Genomic DNA, 26,505 nt, shown 5'->3' with positions numbered 1-26,505 from the left:
TCCTTCTACTCTTATTTGCAGATCGCTAGGATCCCCAAGTCACAGGGCTTTAATTTGTACCAAGAGTTGAAGGGGATTTTCATTGATTCTATTTTTCAATCTTTTAAGACTTCTCAATGATTAAGGTCTTTTGCTAGAATATGCTTTCTTTGGTAGCATACACAGTACTCCACATGATGCACTCACTCCACATGATGCTGACCACATCACGTTGCATTTTAGAGATATTAAACCACCGCTGGGAGCTTGAAAATGTATATAAAAGCACTAGATTCGGAGCTAGCTCTAAATTTCTCTAGGTTCTAGTTTATTCATCTATAAAATGAGAAGCTGATTTGAATCAGGACTTTGGGTATGGGTTTAAGTGGTCCGGGAACCCCAGAAATATATATGCCAATTTTCTGTGTAGATGTACTCACTCGTTTTGCTAGGGAGAACGTCTCACCAGGTTCTCAAAAGGGTCAATGATTCAAAAAAGGATAAGAAACACTGTAAAGGCTCTATGTGGCTTTTTCCAGCTCTACAAGTCTGTGACCGGGAACTGAAGGCAAATGCTGCACATCTACGAAAACAGTCAGGGAGGCCCATCCTCATGTGGACATCCTCGCAAGCATGACTATCACCCAACTGATTAGAATGTCGGGATCCCCAGCCAGAAGGCTTCACTTATCCTTGGCTATGTTGCTACTGTTTATTATAGATTTTAAATTCTTATAGCGTATGGAAGATGCCAATTTCTCTTAACTGTAATACAACAACTACTAATACATATGCTCATGTATGTCCAATAAGTACTGTGAAGAGCAAGCTGATGAACATGAAGTTATTTTCTATTCATTTGAGCAGCAGAATGTGTGTGTGTGTACACACACACACACACACATTTTTTTTTCAAGCCACCACTGAACACTGGTTAAAAGTAGTCTGTTTTAAAGAAGCCAGGTAGAGAAGTATAGAAGACTGCCTTTTCAAAATGGCACCCTGAAAACCACATAATAGCTTGTCCTCAGTATGGGGCTATAGAAATGATGGATTGATTAAAAACACAAAATGTATCACCTGAATGAGAGAAGAGTTCCCAGCAAAACTGCTATGTATAAATTCCAAAAGCCCACCTTAAGTCAATAAAGTTTTATAACTATGTATAAAGGTCAGATGATTTAAGTCACCCTATATAAATTCTTATGAATATATACAAATACACAGATATCAGTGAAACACATATTTTTTATGCTTTATGTTTTGTCACTACTTCCTACTGCAGTTATACCTGAGAAGGGAGCCACTTTTCTCACTGACATTCAGGCGCATCATTAGTTAAATGTTCTTAATGATGGCTGCTGGGAGGCTTGAGAATTGAGAATGGATAGCAAGGCATAAATGCAAAAATCACAGAATACTAAGGTCATGAAAAACCTCTAAACACATCCATCCCACTTCCTTCCGAGAGAATTATTCCTAAATCTGGATAATCAGGTTCATTCCTAAAGCATTTGTAGACGAGTTATTGTGATATTTTACTACCACCAAGAAAAGTATTAACAATGAAACTATGACACACTATTGATTGTAAGATGTATTTCTTAATAAACCATGGGTTTTTGTTGATGTTGGGTTTTCCTTTACCATTATTATAAAAGTAAAACATACTCATGAAAAACATCTCACAATACAGACAGGTATAAGGTAAAATGCAGAAGATCGGTTTCCGCTCTGCTCCCGAGTGCTCACTGGTAACAGGCTCTGGGCCATTCCTTCAGAAATGTTCTGTGCAATCACCTATGAGCATATTCAGAGTGACAGACACTGCTACACTTACCCCAACATCCATTAATCCCTTTCATCCTTGGCAAAAGGACCCTGATGGCCACCTGAGTAAAAGACTAAGGCTCTCTTCCTTTTGTACAACTCTGTGTGGTCATGCGACTGAGTACCAGTCAATGAGATGTAAACAGACTATTGTGTTGGGTTTCAAGGAAAGCTGCTTAAAGAGACTGAATCAGCTAGGAGGGGTCCTATTTTGACCTTTCTGTCTGTCCTTAATTCTTCTTAACTCCAATAGACTCGAAGGCTAGTACAAGTGTCGTGGACCATGAGGGAACTTTGAGAATGGAAATCATTTGTTTGGATGGTAGAACAACAAGATAGAGGCCTGCGACCCCAATAACACCAGGGCACCAACATGCCAGCCCTAGATTGCCTACCTCCGGCAGCACTGATGAGGGAAAAATAAACCTCCGTCTTGGCTAAGCTGCTTTTATTTCTAGTCTGCTAGCCAAACACAGTGCCAAACTGTACATCCAAATTTCTTTTTCACATACAAATTAGATCATGATAGAAATACTGTCGTGCAACTCAATTTTTTTCATGAACAGAGTACTGTTCTACCGTTAAACTTTTTCCATCAACGGTGTATCTTAGACATCTTTGATTTAACAGCTATTAATGGCCATTTAGGTTATTTCCAGAAGTACCCTTCAATGAACGTACTTGTATGTATTACCTTTTTCACAGCTACACAAGAATATTCGTAGGATGCATTCTTAGAACTCCTAGGTCAAATTTTCCATTTTTGATCTATAGTATAAATGGCCTTCCTGAAAGGCTATTCCATTAATACATCAACCAGCACACATACCTTCACCAAAGACTTGGAATTATTTAAATGTTTTAATTTACACCAATATTATAGGGTCTGAGAATTTATAAGATTTTTTTTCCATTTGGTATTTTCAGTTCTGATAAGTAAAAAATAAATTAATATAAGATTCTGAATAATCTGAATTTCAGAGAGTGAGTGTACATTTATGCTTGAGATTCGTCAATAGCAAAAAGAAATGGGAGGGCAGGAGAAAAGAGCAGAAAGGAACTAAATAAATGACATATTCTTGCCAAGTGAAGGTCAAAGGATGTCACAATGAACATTCAACTGAAAGTTTCACAGAGAAAATTGGTGGGAGAAATGAGGGACCCAAGGCACGTGGTGGACAAAGACATTGGTTCAGAAGCACCTGGGCTGTAAGATTCCCTGCCACCTTCTCCTTCAAAGCAGTAACAAAGTTTCAGCTAAATATCATCCACATTCATGTTGTTTATACCCAATTTATGGATAAAATGATATATTTGGATTTGCTTTAAAACAGTCCAGGAAAAAAATAAGTAGTGCGTAGACAGCTGAAAAGAGATTAGCAAACGTAGATACTATTGAGACTGAATGAAGGCACAAGGGGAGGTCATATCAGTACAAACTATTCTTTTATGTAGATGTGAAAATGTCCATAATAAAAAGTTTGCAAAGTTAATATTAATTGAAAGCACTTCTGGAACGGCGAAGTAAGGAACTCTAAAAACCCACTCATCTGTGAAAACAATAAGAACACTGACAAAAATTCTCAAAATCAACTTTTTCAGAATCCTGAAAATGAAATAAAAGCTTGCAAAAACTCAAGGAGCATTTATTCAAGACAACGACTGAAGCCCGGCAAGAATAGCTAACTTGGTGATGTTTTAACTTGTTCTAATCCCATCCCTTTTCTCTCTAGCTCTGTGGTAGCCTGGGAAACCCACAGCTTCACAGCTACAACAGCTGTGAAAACCAGCAGCCCAGCAGCCACTGCAGAGGACAGAACAGGTTTGGAGTTCCCAAATGCCCCACAGCCAGAGGACTGTCAGATCTGATCTGCCTGGTGACTCGCTTGAAAGCTGCATTCTCAGGTCTTCTCTTTATATAACATGACTCAGCTCCCTGTACACACAGACCTGTAGCCAGGGCATTTACGAGGAACAGTGACAAGTGGCAAATGTTTTAACACCACAGCTGCTGGAGAAACATTATCGCTTGGAACTGCAAAAGGTGAACTAAAAAGCGTAAAAGGAAAAACTGGGGAAGAAGATGTCCGTAAGAAGCTTTGATAAGCTCTGAAATATTCCAAGACATTTACAAGGTCACACACAAAAGGGCCGTGCTATGCTCAAGAAAGAACCGAAAGGACCTAATCTCTCACATCCAGCTAACAACCTTGAGTCTCTACACAAACAAGAAGCAGAGGCTAAGGCAGGGTTGTAGAAGGCATGCCACCAACACACACTCAGAGGCCCTCAGCAAAGGCTGCCAGACGAATGGCTCAAAGTACTTAAGGAAATCTCTGTTCGGTCATTAGCTGACCACTAATGGTCAGTACTTTACTGGCCATACCCAATGAGGGATGCAGACTTTACAAAATGAATGCAGGAAACTCACAAAACAAAGGCAACAATAATACCAACAAAAGGCAACAAAAAGCCCCCCCTGGGAATGGGTTACTCTGATATGAGGCGTTGTCACATTATATCACTTAAAATGTCTGGTTTTCCACCAAAACAATGGCAAGCAAACAGCAACGTATCACCCATACACATGACACACACAAACACACACATACACACACACACACACCCCCCCCAGTCAATAGAAACTGTTCCTGAGGAAGGCCAGATATCGGACTTATCGGCCAAGAAATTTAAATCCCCTATCCTAAACACATTCAAAGAACTAAAGGAAATCATGTCTCAAGAATTAAAAAGGAATGTATAAGAACACTGTCTCACCAAATAGAGGATATCTATAAAGAAAACAGAAATTATTTTTTAAAAAAAAGAAACAAATAAAAATTCTTGAGTTGAAAAGTACAATAACTCAAAACAACAATTTGCTAGAGGGGTTCAACCAGAGATTTGATCTGGCAGGAGAAAGAAGCAGCGAACGTAAAACTACGTTGACCCTGATGATCCCTGTTTCAACATGCATGAAACTTGAAAACACGATACTACGAAAGACAACAGTGACGAAAGGTCGCATATCATATGATTCCCTTTACATAAAATGTCCAGAATAGGCAAATCCATAAGGCAGAAAGTAGGTTCCTGGTTGCAAGGGGCTGGAAGGAGAGGGGAGTGGAAAGTATTGCTAATGTGTATGAAGTTTCCTTTGGGGGTGACCACAATGCTCTGGATTTAGATCGTGGTGAGCATTACGTGACCTCGTGAAATAAACCACTGAATTGTGTACTTTACAAGGGTGAATGTTACGTTGTTCAAATTATATCTCAATACTGGTGTTATAAAAAATTAATTTTAAACATATTGGTATTATAGTTTTATTTTTAATCCGTAAAAACGTTTGAGTTTTATTGTTGTATGAGTTATAAGCAGTGAGTGCATATACCTAGGTCTATGTTTGGAGACATTTAAGTGATGTCATAATTAAACTAATTCGTCAATAGTCAGATTTTGGGCAGTTATCCTAAAAGTCACATCCCAGCCGTGGTCAGCTAACCTCCCGTGTAGAAGCCCATAGTTCTGAGGCAATAATTAAGTTTTTCCATTAACTCTATCAGCCTTAGAGACTTTAAATTAGCATAATGATGGTTAGAAATTGGCTTCCAATAGTGAAATTAGTGGTTGGTTGGTCAGAATAATGAAAGTCCAAATGAGTTCTCTCAGGAAATCTGCAGAATGCAAGGTATCTGAATTAGCCATAATATCCTAAAGATAACACCCTGGCATGAAAAGGGCATAGCAATTTAGGGAGGCCTGTCACCTGAACTCTTGGGGGTTATGCCTCAGATTTATCAAGCTCTTGCATTGGAGGATTCTAGCTGCCCGATGTTGACTGAAAGGCGAACAGAATCCTGCCTCTAAAACAACGGTTGGCAAACTTTTTCTGTGAAGGTCTGTATAGAAATACTTTAGACTTTGTGGGCCATCCTGCCTCTATGCAATGATTCATTTCTGCCACTGTAACATGAAAGCAGCAACAGGTGACACATAGCAAATGAGCATGGCTGTGTTTCAATAAAACTTCATTGACAAAAACAAGTGAAGGATGATGGTTTGCCAAGCCTGCTCTAGAACCCTGTGTCTGCATCACCTGTAAGAACAGAGAGGAGACTCCATCAAGCTCATGCATCAGGTGTTGGCTCACTGCTGCACGTCTGTGCAAGAAATGTCTGAGCCTGGCTTTCAAGAGGGGCTGGGAGGGCAGCTGGAGACCAGCAGCCAGCCCTCACCTCCCTCCAACTGTTCGGCAACTACTGTTATCCACCAGGAAGTACCTCGCGGCTGTGTCTCACCAAGTTCACACACTGATGTCGGTCCCTTTGCAGAGGTGCCTCCCTGTTGCGTTAATGGCTCTATGATGTGGACTATTAAGTAAGTGAATTTCATGTCAAAAACCAAGGAATAAAAATTAAACTTGGGTTAAAACAAAATTGAAGGGCATCCGATACAAAGCACATGTGAAGTTAAGAGCCAGGCCAGGAGGGCCCCAGAGAGTTAGGAAGACTTGAAAACCAGCTCCAGTCCAGAACCCAGATGGCTGCCCAGACATGTTCCAAAGTACTAACTTGCAAAGAACTGGAATCATCCAGTGCCGGAAAAAAGCAAAAGAGTTAATCGCCCAAAATCAATTTTCTGTCGTTTTACAATTAGTTTCTTGACTTTCCTAATTTGATTTGAATCCATTTAACATTAAAGTCACTCAGAACTCCCCAAAACCAGCAACCAGAGTGCTAGGCACACCCCGGGTAAGAAATGACACTTGCAGGCCTCAATACTCCTACTGGCAGGGTTATCCAACCAAGGCCAATGCTGTTTATCCTTATGGCTTAGGACTCTAGTGTATTAAGGAGAAAAATACCCATTTTATTACCCACTGCCGGTTGTGTTTCTTCTCTCATCAACCTATCCATTGAGAGACGTTCCTTTGATAATATAACTATCATTGAAAGCTTCTGCATATAGAAGGCTTTAGGGAAGAATGTCTCAAATTTTGGAGACTCTTAGGCATCCTAGGGATGCTCAGGGGAAAGAATGCATTTGGGCCCTGCCATCTGCATTTGTAACAAGGGCCCTTGCTGATGTTGCTGCAGGTGACCCTAGGACAACACTTCCAGGAGGTGGCCTAGCTCTTCTCACCTGGAGCCTCTAGCTAACACCACTGACCTTGGAATCTGGTGGTCCATCCATGTGCTGAAGGAAGAAGCCAACACAACTACAATTTTGCCACCAATACCATATAAATCAATAAGCCACACACAGAATTGAGAGCTGACAATAAAAGAACTAAGAATTTAATATCCCCCAATCCCACCTCCCCCAAAGAAAACCCCAGTAGCCTAATCTTCCTAAATTAGGCAGGCAAAGATTCATTCAACTCTACTGTACACCTGCTATGTATCAAGCATTGTGCAAGACACTGGGTACTGCATCAGTGATGATCAAACAGACACGGCCCCTGATCCTACCACTGGCCAGGAATAGTAAAGAAATTACCACCGGCACTCTGCAAATCAGCTATGTCTACAGAACAGACATAGCTGTGATGGCAGAACAGAGGCACAGAAAGCTCCAAATGGGATATAACTTATTCTCAGGTGTGAGATCTAGAAATAATAGGGATAAGGGAATGCACAAGTGCTCTCCACCTCAGACCCTCCCAGCTCAGTCAGTAAAAGAAATCTGGGAATCAGTCACTGGGCCTTAAAATTGAGAAATTAAAATCACAAAAAGCACAGGCCCAAGAGACTAAAACAAAAAAGACCTATGAGCACCAGAGGACTGGAGACAAGGTTTTAAACACAACTGGAACTTGGGGTCACCCAACCGGATGTCACAAGGTACCAGTCCTCAGGCCTGACCGCTCACCTCTGCACTCCCAGCACATCCCTGCCTGAAGCAACTCAAGGATGCTTGTGTCCTTGGGCTGTTCTGTGTGCACGTGCGTGTGTAAGAGAAAGAGACAGACAGGCAAGGCAGGAAGCAAATGATCCAGGGAGTGACTCAAGGCAAACAGCCTGACAGAAGAAAACTTGTCATAGTTTGGTGGTTTTAAAAAACATTTTTCAAGATGTGTAATGGGGAACCCCTCTGGCCTTTAGCCTCTCGCATCTTCTCTTCTGATTCCAACCTCGCTGCCTGCTTTCCCTTTTGGGGAAGTCCTCTCTCCACCCTAGGATCCTACCAAGGGGGTTGACCTGCTTCTGCCTGGCCAGCTACCAACATATAAATAAGTGAGAACCTGGAGGAAAACATGACATCTGATTTTAGTCCCTAAGGTTAACAACGACAGAAAAGAGCAACCGCCCAGGCACCAGAGACCTCCGTCAGACCTGAGGTCAAGGAGGCAATGGTCGCGTTATGAAAGCAAGCTTACACCCCCCAGCAAGAGCAGCCCAACCTACTCTTGGCCAGGCCTGGTTTTTTCCTTTACCCAAGGGCAGTATGGTTGCAACTTGATACAGCTGCAAGGCAAGTCCTGTTAAATAATCAACTGTGGTTTTAAATGAGCAAGCCCTCCATTTCAGCATGTGGCTCCAACACATAAAATCAAGATTTTCCCAAAGCCTGAGAGTTAAGCTACTTACTGACAGCTGGAAGCTTAAGTACTGCTTTTCTTAGAGCATTAACTCCCACTAGCCAATGACTACACATTCTATTAGCCATGTAAATGAACATGTGTCCAAACCTCCCCAAGAAATCGGCCTGAGCTGCAGGGAAGTCAGGTAGTGGGATTAAAGAAAAAAAGCCACTTAGCCCCACCCCTCCTTTCTGTGTTCTTTTCATTGGGATTTCAAAGAAATGTGTGTTGGTCAAGGATGCCTGGACCAGGAAAGGACCAAATTCCTAGCACCCAGAGACACTGAGTGGTTGTCTAAGCTTTTCTGCTCCTTGACCTCCCAGAACCTTCCAGGCCCCTTGGGAGTGTCCAGCTACATCCAGCACCTGCAGTCAAGCTCCCCCAGGCACGTGCATTCCGTCCCTGCTTGCATGGACCCTCCGTGCCTGATCACAGAACGCCCACCCTCAGAAAGGACATGCAAAAGCAGTTTACTCCTCGAACTTACCACCACCTTTGTGGCAAACATGTACTTGTCCCGCAGCTGGAAGTCCCTCACTTCCTCCAGGATCACCTCCAGGTTCTCCCGGGACTGGAAGAAGTCTGTACTTCGGAAAACTGTGGAGTAGCCAGAGGGTTCGTGCCGTTCAACGTAGATGGTGTTCGGCTTGTCGTAGGGATCGATTCCCCTGGAAGAAAAAAAAAAAAAGCGGTTGTCATCATCTCCACATTGAGTTGTTGGAGGCGTGGAGGTCCTGCCATGCAGACCATCAGTGAGAACTCAGGGTCACCATGGCAGCAGCTAGAAGTGATGCTCTCTCTCTGTGCCGCAAACACATCCCTTTGACGGCTCCTTGGCTCAGTAGAGAGGGAAAGGAATTGCCACTTGTCAAGTATTTTCTGCTGGTACTGTTGTTTACAATGCAGCCTGGGTTTCACTCCAGGCAAGCTCCAGTGGGGCTAGAGGACAGGTTAAAGAAGGAAAAGTGAAAGGCAAGTGTACCGATCCCCTTGACGTCCTTCAGAAACGCAGGGCTCACCTCTCCCTCTGTGCTTCTGTCCACACTAGCCCCCTCTGCCTGGATGCCCTCTGCATATACTCTGATCTGCACAGCCAAATCCTACTCGTCTTCTGAGATCAAGTGCAAGTCCCCCTCTTCCAGGAAGCCTTCCCCCATGCCCTTCTCCCATCACTAACAATGCGTCTCAATTCCAAGCCTTTTTTATGAGTTCAAGAAAAGGGAGAAAACTGCCTTAAGTGGATTTTGGAATCAGTCTTCTCACTTTATACAATGGAGCTTCTTACCCACTATATTATACCGTTCACCATAATGTGTCTGTCTGAGCTTCCTAGACAGAATACAGATTCCATCAAAGGCCATGTCTTACATTTCTTTTTATCCTATAGAGTTCCTTGCTGCATTGATCTTTGCTGCATGGATCCATGGACATATTACAGAAGCTCTTCCAAACTGAAAACTGCAAAGTGATTAAATCAAACTACCTCAGAGAAGAATCTCTGCCCTGGTGTGTCCCCAAAGAAGGGCCCTAAGAGCAGCCTGGGAGGACAACTAACCTCCCCGAGGTTTCCTAACATGCACAAGAACACCAAGGCCATGCGGACCATTCAGCAAGAGGGAAAAACAGTTGGAGAAATCTGGAGGAGAGCTTCACAGTAAGGGTGCAGTGATGACCCAAGGAGAAGCAGAAGGACTCATTAATGATTAATTCATACAAACCATCTTTGTACGGTTCTGTAGACACAATGGCTCTCGGGATAATGAAGGCAATGATAGGAAATTCCTTCCAAGATGCATTGTCAGGAGCAAGTTCCAAGACAGAAGGGACAGGAAGGAAAAGAAAAGAAAGGAGGGAGGAAGGGAGGAAGAAGAAAAGAAGGAAGATAAAGAGAAAAACAAAAGAGCCTCTTTTTGCAAAGGGGGAAGACTTGACTTTGGCCCTACAATCTGAAGTCTTGGTCGGACACTGGAGAAACCAGCCGGTCCCAACGCGAGAAACTAATGTTCACCATGAGATGTTCTGTGTGCAGAGCAGGGGAGGGGTGGGGAGGACGTGTTCTCTTCTTCTCCACAATTAGAAGTACTGATTAAAGTACTTCCTCTACCCTAGAGGATAGGCAAATTAAAACACACTGGATATTTTTAAAAAGGCAGAGAGGAAGGGACCTTTACCCAGATATTGAGGTGGAGCTCACCTCTACTATTCCTTCGTAACCAAAAGCAGCAGCCAACAGCTAGCAACAGAAAGAGCTGTGAGGGCTTCCCTGGTGGCGCAGTGGTTGAGAATCTGCCTGCTAATGCAGGCGACACGGGTTCGCGCCCTGGTCTGGGAAGATCCCACACGCCACAGAGCAACTGGGCCTGTGAGCCACAACTACTGAGCCTGCGCGTCTGGAGCCTGTGCTCCGCAACAAGAGAGGCCGCAATAGTGAGAGGCCCGCGCACCGTGATGAAGAGTGGCCCCCGCTTGCCGCAACTAGAGAAAGCCCTCGCACAGAAGCGAAGACCCCAACACAGCCAAAAATAAATAAATAATAAAAAATAAATTAATTAAAAAAAATAGAATCTAGGCAATAAAATAAAGTCTAACCTTAAAAAAAAAAGAAAGAAAGAAAGAAAGAGCTGTGACGTTCATCCCAATTCTCTTCCGTAATCCACATCTGAACCTCTCGTTCCTGAGAGCTGCTCCCCCAACAAATTCCTGTACTTGGCAATCGCTAGCCTCCCACTGTCCATGCTCACTGACACTGACTTCCTGTTCTCTTTACCCTCATTTGGAAGTTCCAAGCCTTGCTCTGTCTCTGAGCACTGTCATTGGTCCTCACCTGGCCTCACCCACCTCACTTACAGTCTTTCAGGGGTGCTCCACAGGGCATCCTTGAAACCCGCCCCCATGGCTCATCCTCTGTCCTGTCTTGCCAATCTCCAGCTCTGGATAACATAAATCACTGGTTTTCCTCACCCCTGCTGCTCCTAGGCTGCCAAGCATCGTTGAACAAAGTGTGCCTTTATTCTCTGAGAGGTTAGATTACACTCCCACGTATTATGGGGGATCCTAGGAGAAATCCCCCAAATAGCCTGAAATTCCCTGACACCAGACATGTAATTATCTACAATAAGACAGGCCAGCCCTTTCCCCTAGGATATCTATCTGCATGTCTGCACAGAGACAGAAGGTACAACACACAAATTCCCAAACGTGAAGCTTCTTTATTTAGTAATCCTGCTGGTTTGCCCTGTTAATATATGATTCTCTAAACAGAAAAAAGAGCAATTTGACCCTTTAAAGTTCAAAAAAAGCAAAAAAAAAAAAGTTCTAATGGTATTCCCTGGGTAGAGGTTGTACTCGGATGAGAGTGTGGTTTTAATCTCTCTAAGACTCTACAACCTCTGCCCAAGGAAAATAATGAGAGTCAGAAAGAGCTGCCCTCTACAAAAAGGAAGTCCACTGGAGCCTGAAGATACGCAGCTGTAAGGCCCCTCTCTGCTCCATCCTTTACTGTCCTTAATTACTAAGGAAGCAATACGAACTCAAAGACATTCCTCTTCAAACAGACAGCTAAAAGACGTACAGACAGGATCTACATCTTGTGGGGCCACTACATTTAATGAGGACTAAAACTACATGTAAAAGTCAAAAAACAAATGACAAACGGGAAAATATAAATATAAATGAACATACACATACAAGCTCTTTCATATCACAAAGGACCAATCTCAAATATATAAAGAGCTCCTGGAAATCAGTAATAAAGAGATGAACAATCTAATAGAAAAAGGGCAAAGGGCAAGAAGAGACATGTCCCCAAAAAAGAAGTAAAAATGACCCTTAGGTTAAAAGATGTTCAAACTCATTCATAATAAGAAAAATGCAAATTAAAACTATACTGAGGGACTTACCTGGTGGCACAGTGTTTGCTCCCAATGTAGGGGGCCCAGGTTTGACCCCTGGTCAGGGAACTAGAGCCCACATACATGCCACAACTAAGAGTTCACATGCCACAACTAAGGAGCCCACGTGCCACAACTAAGGAGCCCGCGAGCCACAACAAAGACCCGGCGCAACCACGTAAGTAAATAAATAAATAAAACAAAATAAAAAACTACAACTATACTGAGATACTAACACATTGGCTGTGGAAAAAGGCATAATTCTATGTTGTTGAGAATGAGTGCAAAATTTGACACTTTCTATAGAAAATTTGGCAAAGTTACAATTTCAATGCTTTAGTCACTGGGGATATATTAGTGCAAAACTGAAAAAAGTCCATGCTCTCGTGTAGTTTTATTCTATTGAAGAAAGACAAATAATAAGCATAATAAGAGTATATTAGGATGTGATGAGTGCTGTGCAAAAAAAGAACAGATCAGGCTACAGCCGATTGGGAATGACAGGAATAATTGCAATTTTCATGGGATCCTTAGGATAGGCCCCATCTGGAAGATGTTATTTGAGCAGACTTGAATGAGGTAAAGGAGCAAGCCACAAACATATCTTTAGTAAAAGCATTCTAAGCAGGGAAAATAGCAAGTGCAAAGGCCCTGTGGTAGGAATGTAGCTGGCATTTAATCTGAGAAAAATAATGATGCACATGAAAGGGTTCAAAGCAGAAGAACAACATGATCTGATCTGCTTTTAACAGGATCAATATGGCCATGCTGAGAATCAGTTGTAGAAGGACAAGAGTAGAAGTAGAAAGACCAGTTGGATGATTAATGAGTGACAGCAGTGACTTGGAGTAAAGCAGTAGCTGAGTAGTGGATCCTGGGTATATACTGAAGGTAGAGCCAAAGGGATTTCCTGATGGACTGAACGTGAAGCATGAAACAAACACGGAATCAGTCATGACTCAGAGTTTTTCCACCTGAGCAACTAGAAACTGAAACGGGGAAGATTACGTATGGGTAGAGCTGATCCAGGGTGGTGAAGATCAAGAGGTATCAAGTTTGGTGGGTGTGAATGGTTTGACTTTTTCCCACTGACCCACCAAGTCCACTCCTGGGAGTCTGCTCTACACATTCGTCTGCGTATGTACAAATTCAAGATTATAAACATCATCCCCATAACAGTAAGAGACCAGAAGTGACTAAGACGAGAAACAATCTCTGAAAGGTTAGCCCTGTTGATTTCACTTTCCTTCTCAAAAACCTACAATGGCTCCCCATTGCTTTCAGAATTCAGTCCAAATTCCTTTATCAAGCACTGCAGATTGTGACACCAACACCCCTTTCCAAATTTCACCCAATACACTGTCCAAGGATAAGACTCAGGGCTCTCCACCCCAGCACCATGATGCCTCGTCTCTGCCTTGGGCCGTTCTGTTCCCATCTGGAATTCCCAGCCTGCACACCTCCAAACAGCCACACCCTACCTGGTGTGCGCATCCTGGATCAACAGTAACCGCCTCCGTGGAGCTGCCTATGACCCACCTGGAAGGAGCGTGGCCCTCCTCTGGCTTCTTATGCTATGTCCGTGGGACTTCGTGCTTCTTTCATGATGTATGTTACATGCACAAAATGTCTTTTCTTCTCTCCTAAACTGCAATCTCCTTAATAACTATATCCATCAGTTATTCAACTTCTTACACCCTAAAGCATCTGTTTTATATGCAGCAGACATTCAAAAAATATATGTTATGAATGAACAAATGAACGAATTTTAGAGAAAAATCCCCACTTCTGATATGATGCTCTAAAAATGAAGGTCTTTTAGAAATTCTAATACGTGCAAGAGCTTCAAGATCCCCCTGGATTCCCTGACGGATTGAAAAATGCAAAAGCTCTGTCACTCCTCTCACAAGTTACCTTCCTTCCTCACCCCCCCAGACCCCTGGGGAGTCTGTAATACCTGCAGCTCTCATTCCTGGGTCTGGAATGTGTCTTTCCTGAACCAGATGCTTCACATTTCAGGGGAGGGCAGATTTGCCCTGCATGAAGGAGCTAGAACTGAAGCAAGGGGATTATGTAACTCAAATTTCTCAGATGGCACGACTTACCAAGAAACGGACTTCACATGTTCCTGAATCATGATCCAGGTCTGGCCAAAATCATCTGATTTCCATAGCTGCAAAGACCAAAGCGACAAGCGGTCATGATGCGAGAGGCGTGATGTAAGATCCCTGAATGGCATCGCCAGCACACACCCATGGAAACCCCATCCTCAACAATACGTCACCTGTGAAGACAGGTGGGGAGATCACATTACCCAACTCGGTTACCCCACGTGCCAACAAGGGCAGGAAGGGCAGGACAGTTCACCTTTGCATTCCTCTCCATACAGTTACTGAGGTCTCAGTACCTCAGTATTGGAAGGAAGGAAAAACGATTGTGACTTGTCTTCCTTTTATGGATTATCAGAAATTATATTTTACTCAAGACTGACCCTCAAGTGGTGGTGAAAACAAGGATTATACTCAGTACTTCTCACCTGGGAAACAGTGTCCTTGAAAACCCATAATGGGACACAGTGATGAAAGCTGAATGGAGAGGACTTAGGGAATCCCCTGAATACACAGGGTGTGGCCATGAGTAATTGACTTGCTGATCTTTGCCCCTCAACTTCCAAAGACAAAACCTGAGGGTTCCTGTGGCCCTAGGGACCAGGGAGTAAGAAGCAGGAGACTAAAAACAACAATAATCCACCTACACTGGTAAACAGCCCATACTTGGGTTACTCCCTAAGGCAAGTGAAGATAAACAGGTCATGTTTTGGTTAAACAACCTGCAAAGAAAAAGAATTGTTCCAAGGTTCCTCTGAGCAAAGCCATTTGAAACTCATCATGAACCCAATCCTACAGGGCCAACAGGTTTCACAAGATTATGCCACATCAATACTCTTGACTTGGCAAGTTTTAACCTTGAGATAGAAACTTACCTGGGCTCTCTCCCCATCTCTCACCTTTCCTTCAAATCCGGGTTAAAGGAAGAAAATGCACACATTTATATTATATTCACACACACACGTGCGCTCATGTGCACACGTGCACACACACACACACACACAGAGCAAGAATATTTAAGTGAATGGTAACTTCAAATAAATGGTAGGCAAGGGCAGTATGTTTAAGGTGGAGGATGGGAAAGGTAGCACAGAAATTCGACAAGAGGTCCCAGCACGGCTCAGATGCCAGCCTTCCCTACCTGGCTCTCTTTGATTTAATTCCAGAGACCCGATTTACCCCCAGGACTAACAGAGGTGTCCCTGCAGCAAGAAGGGCCTGATGTGTAACTAACAGGGCCTGCCGGGGCTGGGTGTTGCTCCCCGGCTGGGATGCAGACCCAGGGTGCCAGGGGGATATAGTTTTCTGCAGCCGTGGGAAGTGAAATAGTAGCTACAAAGGCTCGGCCTGAGAGAGGAGGAGGGAGGGGCTGGGGGAGGTCACTCGAAGGACAGGCGATCCACTGGGGCAGAACAGAAACCTCAAGGAGCCCCAGCTGACCGTGTTCCGGAAGCTCTCTTACCTGCTTGTTGGGGTGAGACCTGTCAAAGCCCAGGAGGAGGTTGGAGGCCTTGCTGTGCAGGAGGAGGTCAGCTGCCCGGAATGGGATGGAGAAGCCTTCGATGGTGTTGCAGAAGTCAGACGTGGTCCAGAGGTACTGGGCATAAGCATCTGCAAAGATGTACTGCAGGGAAAGGAGGAGAGCTCAGGGCAGAGCCTGGCCGCGCCCCAAACACCCCTTCCCCAACAGAGTTTGAGCGCCCACGCATGCAGAGGCCAGGGGCCGGCACCCTCGCACATGGCTTTCTTGCCATCTCCCGGCAATAAAGAGTCCCTGGTGCACACCACACGAGGCTCGGCGAAGGAAGGGTGCAGACGGGCCGTGCTGAAGCCAGATGGTGCTCTTGTTTACCCAGGTAATGAAGCGAGTCGAGCCTTTCTATTTTTTCTTTCAACTGACTTGGCCTTTCTCACTCCCTGGGGGGGTCACCCGGTCACAATCAGAGGGTGGCTCTCGGAAGCCGGGCAGAGAAGGCCTGCTCTCCAGACTGGCTGCACACGGGTGGGCCAGCTCACTACCCGTGCATCCTCCGACACACCTTTCCAGGAAGACCCCCGACATCACCCACCCAGGAAGCTTAGCTTCCCCTTCTTGCCCCCGTGCCAGGTGACAGGGCAGCTCCGAGGACCCAGCTGCCACTGGGGCAGGCAGACTCACTCCGGGGCACAGCGGGCAAGCAGGGGCCTCAGCTTATTTTGCTTCCCCACGGGTGAGTGACTCTGAACAAGTCAGGCTGGAGAGTGACTGCCGGCCTGAAGAGTTCTCAAGGGGAAAGGATCAAAGCAATTCAACTGAACAAATGCGCACCGAATATTCACCCTGGACCAGAGGCCGAGGGTGCCCCAGAGAAAGCAGAGGATCCTTCCCCTTAAGCACCTTCCAGTCTAACGTGGGAGAAAGACGCGTCTACAGCCAACTACAATGCAAGGGGAAATGAGACTAACTGAGAAACCATGGACAGAGTCCTGTGAGAGCACAGACTGTAGATCAGTTCCGGTTTGGGAGATCGGATATGACTCCACCGAACATTTGGGACTTGAAGGGCAGACAAGACTTCCACAGGGAAGGAACATGCCAAGTCGAGGGCAGTTTGAGTTTGGGAACAAAAGAGGAAGGAAAAAAAATACAGTATGGGTTTGCTGGCAGTCTTGGGGCTTGAGGGAAATACCAGGAAAGAAGGCTGGAAAGCCCGGAAGGGGGCAGGCCTTGCGTGCACACAGAGAGCTGGAGGACGTCCCCTGCTCCCAGGAGTACAGGGTGACTCAGAGGACGACTGTGACCCAGAACCAGAGCCGGGGGGGACCCAGTGCTACCAAAACTCAGCCACTGACATCCTAGAAATCAATGATGCAAAGGAATCAGTCCAAGGACGCTTTCCCCAATTGATTCCACCTGCTCCAGACCCAGCTTCAGCTCGGAACCCTTTCAGCACTAACAGCTTCAGCCTGCAGAAACAATTCGCACTTGTCTACAACGTTGCTTTCTTACATTCCAGCTCCTTCTCCTTCACGCTCTCTCCCCACATCCAGTCTGTAAGCTTCCCAGGCGTGTGTTATATGCGTTCTCTCTCCTCTGTTTCCTCCACAGCATCTAAGGTAAAACTCCAAACTCTGGAGAAGCCTAATTACATCTAACTCTAAAGGCTAGTAAATGGTATGAAAGCAAAAACTAGCGGAACCAAAGGCAAAGTGATAAAAACAATTATGACCCTCAGAGGATCATCAGAATTTGGGGCATAAAAGCGTCCCCTAGAAATAACACAGCCCATCTTCCTGCTCTGAAACCGTCTTGGTTATTGGGGGAGGGAGTGTTCTCTCAGTTTGAGAAGTTTTCTCCAGAAACCCCTATCCCATGGCTGCCTGCAGTTTCACATTTGAGGACCTAGAAATCACATGTCCGGCCTCAGAATGTACGATGTTCATGACAGTAGCTATGATTTTTCTTTTTTCTTTTTTTTTTTTTTCCTTTTGGCTGCGCCGCGCAGCATGTGTGTCTTAGTTCCCCGACCAGGGACTGAACCCGTGCCCCCTGCATTGGAAGTGCAGAGTCTTAACTACTGGACCACCAGGGAAGTCCAATAGCTACAATTTTTCAAGAGGCACTTAGTATGCACCAGGCACTGGGCTGAACGTTTGCACACCTTGCCTCTTTTCACTCACAGCGTCCCCGCAGCAACTCCAGGCTATGACACTGTCATCTCCTCTCTTACTAACGAGGACACTGATGCTTAGACAGGTCGGCTGCCCAAGGTGACCAGGAAGAGGCAGCATTCGTATCAGCGTCTGGCTGGTTCATCAAACCTTACCTCTCTCCTTCCAACAAAAAGGCAGCCTTTCCCGAATTGAATCCATAGGTCTTGGCCTGGACTGCTGGGCTCAGTGAAGTGCCTCCTCTCCTAATCCAGTCCCCAAGCTTCCCTGGAAGCGCTCCTGCCTTCTGCGACACTGTCGCATCGACGCTCCACGCCCCACCCCTGACCATCTGTCTTTGACTCTCTCTTGCCAGCCCCTCTGTCTTCTTCAGCTCCTTGCCCTCAGGTGACCTTGACTCCTCCATCCTCGGCTGCTATCGTGGTTTACGGCTCATCCTTCCAAAAGCTTCCACCACTGCCCCTCCAGGAGCACGCATTCCAAGACTCTCAAATCTCCACGCCCATCCTGATGTCTTCCCAAGAGTGTAGTTTTCACGACCTTCTTTACCTTCTCAGTCAGCATCTCCACCCGGATGTGCCCAGATATTGCTCTCTGTCCAAAACTGAATTCTTCGCCACCTGCCCCCCAAAACTCACTTCTCCCTCCCCATGTCCCAAGCCCTATCCACGTGACGCCTTCCCCAGCCCCATTACTCACCATTAGGGTCTGGTTTCTACTCCACTGCCTTCCCTTACTTTCCATCGGCCACCTACCCTGTTAGGTTTTCCTCTAAAAGGTTTTTCACAATCAGTGCCTTCCTTTTTCTTCCCAGTGCTACTAGCGTGGCCCGTGGTCCTACTAGAGACTATGAGGAAATTGGGGTCGGCACTGGGTTTTACTCATCCTCCTGGCTTCTAGGACCAGCAGGGAGTGAGACCCTTAGAGGGTGGATATTAGGTTTGGTAAAGTGACTGGGCAACTTCATGCCTATAGTAACCCACGGGCTCCCTTTCTGACCGTTCTCTAACCTTGCCCTTCCCAGCCCATCCTGCATGCTGCCGGCAGACCAGACACAGGTCCCTAAGGGACAGTATTCACAGTAAGCCGCCAACTCAAAGGTTCTTCCATGGCTCTCTCCAGTCCTCAAGGCAGGGGGCAAACTCCTCCCTCTTCAGGTGGGGCCCCACTGACATCATTAAGCCATTCAGTGCAAACCCTCCCCTCCCCGCCTGCAGAGAAAACACATTTGGCCCCCTGAAGCCTCTGCCCATGTCCTTCTCCTCCCTGATCCCCTAGGGTTCCCACCAGCTCTGCTCCAGCTACAGAAATCTGCCCACCTGTGAAGCTCCAGCCCTAGTCCTGAGCACCCACGAAGCCTTCACCTCTCTGATCCAACGTTACTCTAATGACCTGCAGCTTCCATCCCACCCTTAGGCACGTGCTTCCTGCCGCTAAGTAACCTCCTCAAATGTGCACAGAGCAGGAAGGCATGGGACGTGCTACTCTGCTTTTAGTCCCGGGACGCCTGGCTGTCAAGTCTGCTCGAGGCGACCCTGCAGACTGGCCAGCAGAGCTGACCTACTAAATGCTTCCTAACCTGGGCAATTTCAGGAGCATCTTCACCACCACCCATCACCTCTCCAAGCATGTCTGCAATCACTTAATATTCCAGACGTGCTTCATCTTTTCCTTTAGCTTAACGCTACGTTCCCTCCTAAAACACAAAGACCTCCGGGAAGATAACAAAAGTCGCTACAGAATTCATCCCCATGTTAGCCTAAGTGACTCTCTCCAGTTTCGAGTGAAGAAGCCAAGAGTACCGTGAGAGGAGGCTGGGCAGACGAAGCAGTGAACGAACTCACCTCCAGGAGGTGGGAACCAAGGGAAAGAAGAGAGAGCGTTTCACCATCTCACCCGGGACCAACCTCTGCCTGGAAAAAGGCAGGACCAGCTCTCGCATCTGTGGAGGCTGGGAAACCTGACCACACATCCAGTGACCTTCAAAGAGCCCAGACATGTCTGGACATGGCCGACTGATCTCGGGTGCGCTGCGAGGCTGGTGGAGCTGTCAGGTGGCTGGAGCCGCACACCGCTCTAGGCGGTGGCCCTCAGGGGACCGCAAAGAAGGAAGTGGGACGGCGGGCTGATTCGAAAATAGACCCAAACTCTCACATGACCCCACAGCCGCTCCATTTACCTAAGCAGCACCTTCTTTCCCCTCCTGCAGGCCATGCCCCCCCACACTTCCACGTGGCCCTTTCATGACATCTTAGCCCTTCCGAGCAGCTGCGAACAGTCATTTCCACCATTTCCAATCGCCCTCCGTGGCAGCCACGCTAACATCTGTGCACAGGTGATGTGCCTGGGCCCAGCACCCTGGTGTAGAGGGCAAAGCACTCAGCCATGGGGGATGTTTCTCAGGAAGTGGTAGGTCGAGTGGGGCAATGTGCCTTCCAAGGGACAACGGCAAGAGTAACCAAAGTCATCGGCACAGTAAGAGTCACTTCCTTCCTGAGAAGTCTGAGGAGGGGTAACAGACAGCCTCCTCTGGGGAATTAACAAACCCAACAGGGAAGGCAGCAACCCTAACCTCACTCAGCCTGCTCCAGGCCCCAGGTCCAACAGCCACCAAGTTCTCCAAGAAGGCAGCCCTATGCATCCTCCCACGAACTCCAAATCATCCCCAACTCAGCCCTGAGAAATCGAAGCAGCCCTCCTCTTCAAGGTGACAGCACTGAGGCCGCGGGCCCGCGGCTCCCACCTCACCTGCAGCACCTAGAGCTCCTTTATTGCAACCATTTCCTGGTTCTCCCTCCTTCTTGCCCTAGCCCCTGCCCTGCTCCTTCGTCTGCTTCAAAAGCCCCAGATCCTCTCCCTGCACTAAACCACCCCCCGCCGCAAGCCCCGAACTTCATCTTTCCTGTCTTCTGACTCTTCCGTCGGGCGGGTTTAGCAGCTGCTCACTGCAACCCGCGACAAGCAGGAAGGGAGACGGAACCTGCTTACAGACATCTGTGCCCTGCGGTCAGAGGTGAGGAGGGGACGAGATGGGGCTGAAAGGGACAACAGAGCAGTTTCAAGACCACAACTTCAGCAAGAGTTAACTTCGGGACAATGTGTAATAGTACTACTACTACTAATAATGATAATGGATAGGTACAACCTGAAGTAGAGACTAATCCAAGGGTTGTTTGATTCTTGAGAGGCAGATCAATCCACAGGAGATGCAACACAGCCAGCAAGCTGCACCCTGGGGCAGGTTTCCCCAGTCACTCGAGGGACTGGGAGTCCCCAGTACCAGGCCTGACACTGCAGTGGGGGGGGGGGGGGGTGCAGGGCGCGTGGCGGGCCTGCTGTCCAGACTACAGAACCCATTCCAACCCCTTTTTGTGCTTTTCTTCACAGAGGGAAGAACTGCTCGGTCACCTTGGAGTTAGGTTAGAGGAGAGTTTGTCCTAACTGCCCCTCCACTTTGAGACCATCGGACAGGGCTGATATTAACTAGTAGGTACCAGTAGCACCTATTCTAGTCGTTAAAAAAACAATTGCTTAGGGCTTCCTTGGTGGCTCAGTGGTTAGGAATCCGCCTGCCAATGCAGGGGACACGGGTTCGTGCCCCGGTCCGGGAAGATCCCACATGCCGCGGAGCGGCTAGGCCCGTGAGCCACAACTACTGAGCCTGCGCATCTGGAGCCTGTGCTCCGCAACAGGAGAGGCCTCGACAGCGAGAGGCCCGCGCACCGCGATGAAGAGTGGCCCCCGCTCGCCACAACTGGAGAAAGCCCTCGCACAGAAACGAAGACCCAACACAGCCAAAAATAAATAAATAAATAAATAAATTTATTTAAAAAAAAAGAACAATTGCTTCTGTTAGTAAATAGCCAGTTTAAACCCATGAGCGGCCGCTCCTAAAGCTCCATTGGCCTGGTGCCCTCCCCAGGACCAGCCCACAATCCAGCAACTGAAAGGTTAATGCCTGCCTCAGCAGGGTGGCCTTCAAAACCCAGCTCCCGCCAGATTGGGTCTGTTCTGATTGGTCAGGGCCATTCCAGTGGCTAAATATTTTGAATACAGCCCCTGCTAACAGACCACAGGCAACCTGAGAAGCCAGCACTGCGGGGGGGGTGGGGGGGACCTGGTCAGAGGACCCTGTGGATTTCGCGCTCTCCTTCCTTTCTGGATGAGCAAAAAGCAGCAGCTACCCCGTACCTTCGCTTTTGCTTCTAAGAAGCTAGTTTTCGAGCATCCTTAGAAGCAGCCATCCTATCCTGGAAATGAGCTAGGGATCGCTAGAGTGGGGAAGAAGGCAACCAAATACAGCTCTCCAAGCTAAAGCTACCTAACCAACAGGAAAGCCTTGCAGGCTGCCTGATTCCTGCACCCCCCTCTTCCTCCCTGGGGCCCAGGGCCATCTCAAGTCTAGGCTTTCTCCAAATCAAACTGCCCGGGTTCTACTGCAGAAACAAAGCCCCAGGGAAGACAGCTGGGAAAACAAATCAGGAGCCACAGCAGTATCAGCTGCCCTGGCTTTCCCTTCTAGACCAGGTATAGGCTGGAGGGAAGGGGGGGGTACACATGCACACGCAGGTACACACGTGTGCACACACACTGGTGATACCCATGAAACCAAGACTTCAGCAGCTGCCCTGGAAGACCCAGAGTAGACCCCAGTGCAAGCCCCAGTGGCCCTGGGTAACATTTTTGCCACCTATGAATCAGGCAACTTATTTGGCAGTTGGCAGATTCTTTGGGCTTTAACCTGCCCTTGTTTGTCTAGAAATCCTGCCTGGCCAGGACCTGGCCTGCTTGATTATGCACAGTTCTGCCCTGAGAATGACATTTCTGTCACCGACTCCTAGGTAAGCAGAAAAACAGTCCCCGGCTGCCTGTCACGCTGCAAAGACGCCCAAGCGCTGCACCTCCCAGCCCTCCTGTAGCACAGCCGTGGTCCCAAAAGACAGCCCCACGCAGTCACGACAGGTGACGTCCTTACACGCCTGTTGTCCGCAGGACTGTGGTAGAACTGGGCGATCACAGCTTCGCTGCTGTTCCCCTCGCCAAAGTTCAACTTGTCTGAGATTCTCTTGAATGATCTTCCGTAGTCGTAAGACACGTAAACCTGGAAGATGGAGGTGGGAAAGAAGAAAAGGATCGGTGAGAAAAGTGGCAGAAAGGCGGCTCCCTCCGCCTCCACTTGCAAACGCGTCCCCTGCGTCCTGAATGTGGTTCCCAACGGGTCCCTGATACCATGAAATTACAGGTCTGAAGACAACCCCCAAAGGAGAAGCAGGTCACCTCTGTGTCTGTCCCCAAGCCGGTGGCCTCTTTTCTGAGGCCACAACAATTCCCTGGAGGGGGAGACACGCAGACAGAAACCATGATAAGCTCCTCACCACGGCCGGGTTGAGTGTTTAACGAACTATATCCAGAGGCTGAGAAAATGTGATTGTCTGAGGGGAAGGGATTGAGAATTTGTTTTGCCATCTGTTGAAATGTCCCCAAAAGGTAATCTAATTCTCATCCCTCTGCTGGGGAGTTCTGTCCTTACAGCATTCCAGACGATTAAAAAAAAAAACCCTCATGGGTTTTCACAGAGTAGCCCCAGAGATGAAAAAGAGAGCAGCGCTAAGTGATTAAATATGCGCAGAGGCTGCACAGAGGGGTCCCAGAACCCCCCTCCTCCAGCACCCGACCCTGTAACGTGGGAGATTCTGAGTTTAGAGGAACAGCAGGGTGGGCCATGCAGTTGCCAATGGTATTTACTTCTCTCCTGCTTCCAGGTCTCTGGCTCTCCGGTAACCACAGGTATGAAACAGAAGAATAACTTGTGTACTGAGTGTCTACCAGGTGCCCGGAGGCTACCTGAAAGCCATCAAATCTCAAGAAAGGGATGGAAGAAATGGAAGCTGTCAGATAGTTTGTCCCTAGACTTTACTACCTAGGCACTGCGAAATTAATACAGTCAGTGGGTTAAAAATGAGCCTGACAGATGAATATCACACTATAATGTCAATACTATGAATATAATACTGAGTTAGAATTGGGGAAAGCGTTAAAGTAAAAGGACAGGTGAATGCCAAGAAGAATGGGAACTCGGGACGAATCCCATCGACTCAGCAGCAAACACATTCTGAGAGGTTCATGTGAGCCAGGTACTGCGCTAGACGCCAGGCATACAAAGACACGGCCCTTCACACAATGGGCATGTAAACACGTCACTGCTGGTAAACGATGCCCCCACGTGAACAATGAACTACACGACATTTGTGCAGAGAAAACTGAGCGCACATGCGCGTTATTAATATTTATTAGATGTCGAGGTTGGAAGAGCACAGACAGAACCTCTGCCAATATCTGGAAGAATTCCTGTTACAAACACACACGCTTAAGCACAGCACGTGTTCCCCGACTACCAAACACACGGTAAGGGGCTGCCACAAAAACAGCTTCCTAAATTCAGCAGGTTGAGAGTTCACAGATCATTTGAGTGGTAGAAGACCAAGCGGTACTTTCTCACTTCCATCCTCCAGGCCAAGAACAGACGTGAAGTGTTCCTTGTGACATTCAAAGTCACACGCAGCAAACTGACGGCTTCTCCAAAAGGGAGCTCAGGCCCCTTCCAGCCCTAGCGTTCCCTACATGGATAATCCACTCCGAGTTACCTCCTCAGAGGCACAAGTGTGATAATAAGCTCACATGGGGCAGCATTTTTCAGTAACAATACTCTTTTGTATACATCAACTCTCTTCATCTTTAAAAACCCCGTGAGTGAGTCTCTCCTTTGCCACTTTCCGTGGACCTGGAACATAGCAGGTGCTCAGAAAAGAATTCTGAAATGAATAAATTTCATTATAAACCACAGCATGAGTAAATGCATGTGTTCTGTAAGTGAACAAAAGAGAGTGAAATGAATGGATCCGTGACTCAGTGAACAGCTCTTTACATTTAAGAGATAAAACTCAGAGAAATGAACGACTAGCCCAAGGTCACGCTGCTAGAAACTGACAAAACTAGGAAGGGTTCCTCCAAGCCCAAGTTCAGCTGACTTTCCACTCTCTCAAGTCAACGTTCTGGGTGAATGTTTTCCTCTGCACGCTTACATTTCTCTGCTAAAAGAGGAAGATCACGCACCAAAGCTACAGCCCAGGCACTGGAAGGGACACCGGATGGAGAGAGAAAACACCACCTTGAATGAAGCCCGGGGCCTTCCCCAGACACCCCGCCACACCTCTGCATCACCCACTGGTGGTGGAGGTGCGGCCACCCTCAAAACCAGAAACCTCCCCCTTAACGTTCTCGTCCGTAAGCAAACTCCATCCCTTTGGGGCTTGTACTACACAGAAGTGAGGAAGGCATGTGAGGGTCCACGCTACGCCTGAGGCTCTCAAACTGCTCATCAGCCTACCTTGCTTCCCTTCTCCAGGCTGAACAACTCCAACATGGTATTTTGATCCTATCCTCACAATTCTTATCCCTATTCGATCAACAGATCAATAGGGCAAAGGCAAGCTCGGGGCTGTGCACAGCTACCCACCTTCCTCCACGGTGAAGAGCCCTGGAAGGGCCTCTTCCAGTGTTCGGACGAGGCCAAGTGGGCTGACGACCTCACGGCCTCCACACAGCACCCCCGTTGGTACATTCTGGGTCAGGGTTTCTTTCCCTAGCATACTGCCTCACTCACTGCCCACAACGAGCTCCAGGTGAATTGAGGCAAACGCCCCCCCAGGCTCACTCATCCTGTGCTTCTACCGTTTGCTTTGCATCCAGACACAGGTTTCTGTACTAATTAGTCTTCTCTGGCCTCCACAGGACACTACTCCCTTAACTAAATAAAGAAGGAAGGAGTTTTGTTTTTTTTTTAATTAAAGTATAGTTGATCTACAATATTATATGAGTTTCAGGTAGACAACATAGTGATTCAATATTTTTATAGATTATACTCCATGTAAAGTTATTACAAAACAAGGGCTATATTTCCCTGTGCTGTACAATATATCCTTGTGGCTTATTTACTTTACATACAGTAGTCTGTATCTCTTAATTCCATACCCAGTTTCTAAACTGCCAAAAGTCACTAGTTAGATCAGTCTTACCGCTAAAGATGGTCCTTCAAAGTGAACGGTTTTACATTATTTCCCCTGTACTTCAAAACCATATAATAATAACGAGGAGGAGGAGGAGGAGGAGGAGAGACGAGGGGGGAGAAGGGTTAAAATGTCCAGAAAACATCTCCGTGTCTGGTGCTGTTCTAAGTACTTTACACCCGTACTTCTCAAACTGTAACACGCCTACAAATCACCCAGCAGGACACAGGTCAAAATGCAGACTCAGATTCAGGAAGTCTGGGGTGAGATTAGAGATTCTGCATTTCTAACCACCTCCCATGAAACCCGCACACTGCCAGTCTGCAGACCACCCTTTGGGGAGCAAGATTTTACAAGGATGATCTCACTGATGGATGAGAAAACCAAGGGGAAAT

At 46.9% G+C, this 26,505-nt stretch overlaps 1 protein-coding gene across 4 annotated transcripts in view; it reads right to left on the bottom strand.

Moving 5' to 3' along the window:
- Nucleotides 1–26,505, bottom strand: part of SORL1 (sortilin related receptor 1) — a 162,333-nt gene that overhangs the window by 116,056 nt on the left and 19,772 nt on the right. For all 4 annotated transcript variants that reach the window (XM_082339794.1, XM_082339795.1, XM_082339793.1 and 1 more), the window contains exons 3-6: nucleotides 23,020–23,145; nucleotides 15,856–16,017; nucleotides 14,391–14,458; nucleotides 8,883–9,063 (exon numbers count right to left, since the gene is read on the bottom strand). In XM_082339794.1, coding sequence (XP_082195920.1) covers nucleotides 8,883–9,063; nucleotides 14,391–14,458; nucleotides 15,856–16,017; nucleotides 23,020–23,145 — 537 coding nt within the window. The remainder of the gene's footprint in view (nucleotides 1–8,882; nucleotides 9,064–14,390; nucleotides 14,459–15,855; nucleotides 16,018–23,019; nucleotides 23,146–26,505) is intronic.

The sequence above is a fragment of the Balaenoptera borealis genome, assembly GCF_965194805.1.
Source record: "Balaenoptera borealis genome assembly, chromosome: 11".
Lineage (NCBI taxonomy): Eukaryota > Metazoa > Chordata > Mammalia > Artiodactyla > Balaenopteridae > Balaenoptera > Balaenoptera borealis.
This window is presented reverse-complemented; position numbering and strand designations above follow the sequence as displayed.